The 4,211-nt window shown below is 39.1% G+C and overlaps 1 protein-coding gene across 1 annotated transcript; it reads right to left on the reverse strand.

Moving 5' to 3' along the window:
• Positions 1-1,436: 1,436 nt before the first annotated feature.
• On the reverse strand, positions 1,437-3,613 carry DEFB129 (defensin beta 129; the record flags this gene model as incomplete). The annotated part of the gene is made up of 2 exons (XM_082857817.1): positions 1,437-1,882; positions 3,556-3,613. 2 exons carry the CDS (start codon positions 3,611-3,613, stop codon positions 1,437-1,439), a joined length of 504 nt encoding a protein of 167 aa, XP_082713943.1.
• Positions 3,614-4,211: the final 598 nt, after the last annotated feature.

The raw sequence follows: 4,211 nt of genomic DNA on the forward strand, positions 1-4,211 counted from the left end.
ACGTTTTCAAGTATAATCTTTTCAAATATTTTCTCAAACCGTTTCTTTTTCTCTTCCTCTTGGACCCCTATAATTTGAATGTTGGTGTATTTAATGTTGTCTCAGAGGTCTCTGAGACTGTCCTCAATTCTTTTCATTCTTTTTTCTTTATTCTGCTCTGTGGTAGTTATTTCCACTCTTTTGTCTTCTAGGTCACTTAACTGTTCTTCTGCCTCAGTTATTCTGTTATTGATTCCTTCTAGAGAATTTTTAATTTCATTTATTGTGTTGTTCATCATCGTTTGTTTGCTCTTTTGTTCTTCTAGGTCCTTGTTAAACAACTCTTGTATTTTCTCCATTCTATTTGCAAGATTTTAGATCATCTTTACTGTCGTTACTCTGAATTTTTCAGGTAGACTGTCTATTTCCTCTTCATTTGTTTGGTCTGGTGGGTTTTTATCTTGGTCCTTCATCTTTTGTATACTTCTCTGTCTTCTTATTTTGCTAAACATACTGTGTTTGGGGTCTCCTTTTCACAGGCAGTGGGTTTGTGGTTCCCATTGTTTTTGGTGCCTGCCCCCAGTGGGTAAGGTTGGCTTGTGTAGGCCTCCTTGTTGAGGAGACTTGTGCCTGTGTTCTGGTGGGTGCAGCTGGATATTGTGTTTCTGGTGGGCAGGGCTGTGTCTGGTGGGGCAATACTTTTTTAAAGCATTTTTAAATGCTTTTTAGCTTTTCAGACCCTATTTTTACATTTTTTAATGTGGCTACTAGAAAATTAAAAGTTACCTACATGATTTGCATCTGTGGTCTGTATCCTGTATCTATTGGAAGCACCGCTCTACCTATTTCCTGTTGTCTCACTGGGAATCATGTTGAAATGCCTTGGCTCAGAGATAGAAGTCATATATCTTCTCCTTTCCCCTCTTCCCTCCTCTCATTCCCCCATATTTTTATCTTAAGTGGGCTCATGAATTTAGGTTATGTTCTTCTGTGGAGAAGGTAGACTTGCTCTCCCCACATTCTATTTTGCATATGGTTCTTTCTGTGGGAAAAAGCTATGAAAAAAGAAAGTATGTCTGCTGTTTTCATTCCTGTTGCCCCAAGAAAAGCACATAATATGAGAACCATAAATCTTCATTACAGAGGCTTATTTTGGGCCATTCATGGGCCAAATTCAATGTTGTAGTCAGCATTCCTGGTGCTTGCTTTCTCCTGGGTACGTAAACTAAAATTCTATCTCTTTCTAGCTCTATCTCCTCTGTGAGGCTCCTGAGAGAATGATAACATTATGTAAACTGTGGGTGCTTAAACAGTGTTTATTGAATGATGATAAAGGAAACAGTTCTATGTCTCAGTTTATAGACAACAAAGATAAAGAGGAACTTGGTGTTTTAAAGGAAAGACCCACATCCCTGCTCATCTGCTTCTTCCAGCTCCAGTCATGTTGTCGGCAGTGTCTATGCTGGTGGCGCTGGTGGTGGGGAGTCAGTGGCTGAATCTCTTCTTTTTTTGGTGTCACTCTTGGTAGAAGTAACAGTGTGTATTATCTTTCCTGCAATCATGGGGTTGGTGGTGACAGACTTCACGGTGGTGACATTTGGGATGACGCTGGTGTTGATGTTAGCAAAAGTGTTGACACTTTTGAATTTGGGCAGAAGAGCTAAAATATGGTTTTTTGTTTGCATCACAACACTAAAATTCTTGGTAATTTTTGGCACTTCCTGAGAGTCCTCTTCAAGTGTGTGGAGCATTTCATTTTGTATGAAGCTTTTTATCAATTGAACCACTTTTGGTCCAATACAACATTTTTTCTTTTTGCATTTATCTACCTCTTTTTCATCCATGGCACAGTGGTCTTTGGATCTCCCAAAACCCATTACACATCTTCCCAAGCCAAAGTATTCTGCACAAAGAAAAGAGAAAACCAAAGTGCTAAGGTTAATAACTAGATATGATGTTAAAATTGCTGGAACAAGAGGGTTAGAGGCAGAGGGAGTTGTTAATGCTAAATTTTAAGTACAGTGTTTAGGGATGTTGGTGGAGGCAACTGGCAGGCCAAGAGAGTCTTTGTACACCTCTGAAATCCAAAATAAATCTCTAGTCTCCCTTCATTGAATAACTTGAAACATCTAAAGAAGAAAAGGGAATGCAATTATTTGCTTCAGGGTAAGATTTTAGACCTCTAATCGTAGACACTTGTAGAATATCACTATATCTCCCCATGATCCTAGGAAATACCAACAAGAGTAAAATCTATCATAAAACTAATTCAAGAAAGAATTTCAAAAGAGAATCAATGGACTTTCAGAAGTTCTGGGCTCTTGCCAAACTCACTGTTCCATGACCTCACTCTCCTTGACAATCTCTTGACCTGTGGTTCCTGGGGCATGGTGTTCTATCATTTTCAGCCTCTCTGGACACTATGTCCCTCAGAGGTCTTATTTATTATCATAGCCTTAACCTCATCTCTATGAAGATAACCCCCACATTGTTATCTATATCTCTGAATTCCCTGCTTAGAGTAGTACATGACTCATCTTCATCTGCTGGATGATTTTTCCATCCCATTGTTCCATTTATTTCTCTTTTTCAAATCAAGAAGCTTCTCCCTCACTCAACAATTCAACTGATTTTCTATAAAGCACAAGAGATTTATGTAGCACCTAATGTTCACATACATTTCAATATTGTTTCTCACCGAAGACAACACTGTAAAATTCTTGTATTTTAAGCAGCTACACTGATTAACCCTACTATCTTATGTGGAATTTGAGGCTCAAGTTTGACTTTACCCAAGATGACACAGCCATACTAGCTTATATTATAGCCCTTCTCTTAAGGTCCCAAGATAAAAAAAAAAAAAAAAAAAGAAACATCTTTGACTCCTTTTCTTTCCCTTCCTAAACCCATTGCCAATTTAATATCTGGATGATTCTTGTATATTGAAACAAGTCTCAATGTTTCTATCTTCTTTTCAAAAAACAGTGACCAATGCTCTGATTCAACTTTTTGCCATGATGTGTTCCTAGATGCTCCTGTGGGTAATTTGGGGATTTCTAATAAAACAAAGCTGAGAGAAGGAATGAAATTCTATAAAAATCTGAAAAATTTGAGATGGAGAACATAGACCTGTTTACTGGATCCTGAGAGGAGATTTTCTGAGTGTAAGGTTAAGGACTTCCTCCTTATTATACCAAGGTACAAACTGATAGGAACCTTTACTTCAAGAGATGATTTAAATTAGAAAAAGAGCAAAAATGAGGTAGACTTGGCATGAGTCCCAGATGACAACTATTAGAGGGCAGGAAGGCAGTTTTATATGCTGGATAATTTCTGAGTACACAAACAACACCCTACTTTCTCTGTAGCTTCCTGTGTTTACCCATCAGACACAGTCTGGGATTGGAGCCTATGGGGATATGTGGGGGATGGTGTATGACTGATGCAATACATAAACTTTTCAGCCATATCTTGGGCATCTCATTTTTTAGCTTCTCTTTGGGTTCCCATTATTATGGACAGCCAAATCCCTCCTTCCTCAAACCGCTCCCTCTTAAACCTAGGATTTCACATTACCTGTGTTCACTTGGTACTGTAGCATGAGGCTGGCAAAGATAGGAAAAAGGAGCTTCATGGCTGGGTGCCAGAGAGGAAGCCTTGGATCTGGGTTCATGTTCTTGAGCTCCAGCCTTTATTGGCATCTTCATGGCCTTAGGCTATGAGCAGTAAAGTGCAGCCAAATCTCACAGCAATTGTGTTTTCTATGATTCTGTTTGAGAATAGCCTTTCCTGAACACCTCATGCAACAAATTTCCTGTTCTTGATCCTGGGGGCGGGAATATAAGACACATAAGATATGAAAGAAAATCTAAACTCTTTACACCTCTCCTTCTTAAGGTTTATTCAGGGCAAGAGTAATATATCTGCTTCACTATCTGTGAGCCTAGTTTTGCCTAAGGCATTTAGTGTATGAGATTCAGAAGAGTAGAACTTGCTATAACCATAGACTACTGGAGGATAGAGACTCTGTCTTTTTTGTATTCTTGTTTCCAATGGCCAGTATGGGTACTGAATCAACATAAGAACTCAATATATGTTTGTTGAATAAGTTTGTGGGAGGCAGTTCTTGGCATGACTCTAACTTCTTAAAAAACGAGATATAGGGCTTCCCTGGTGGCGCAGTGGTTGAGAGTCCGCCTGCCGATGCAGGGGACACGGGTTCGAGCCCTGGT

Source organism: Leucopleurus acutus, assembly GCF_964270905.1.
Source record: "Leucopleurus acutus genome assembly, chromosome: 16".
Lineage (NCBI taxonomy): Eukaryota > Metazoa > Chordata > Mammalia > Artiodactyla > Delphinidae > Leucopleurus > Leucopleurus acutus.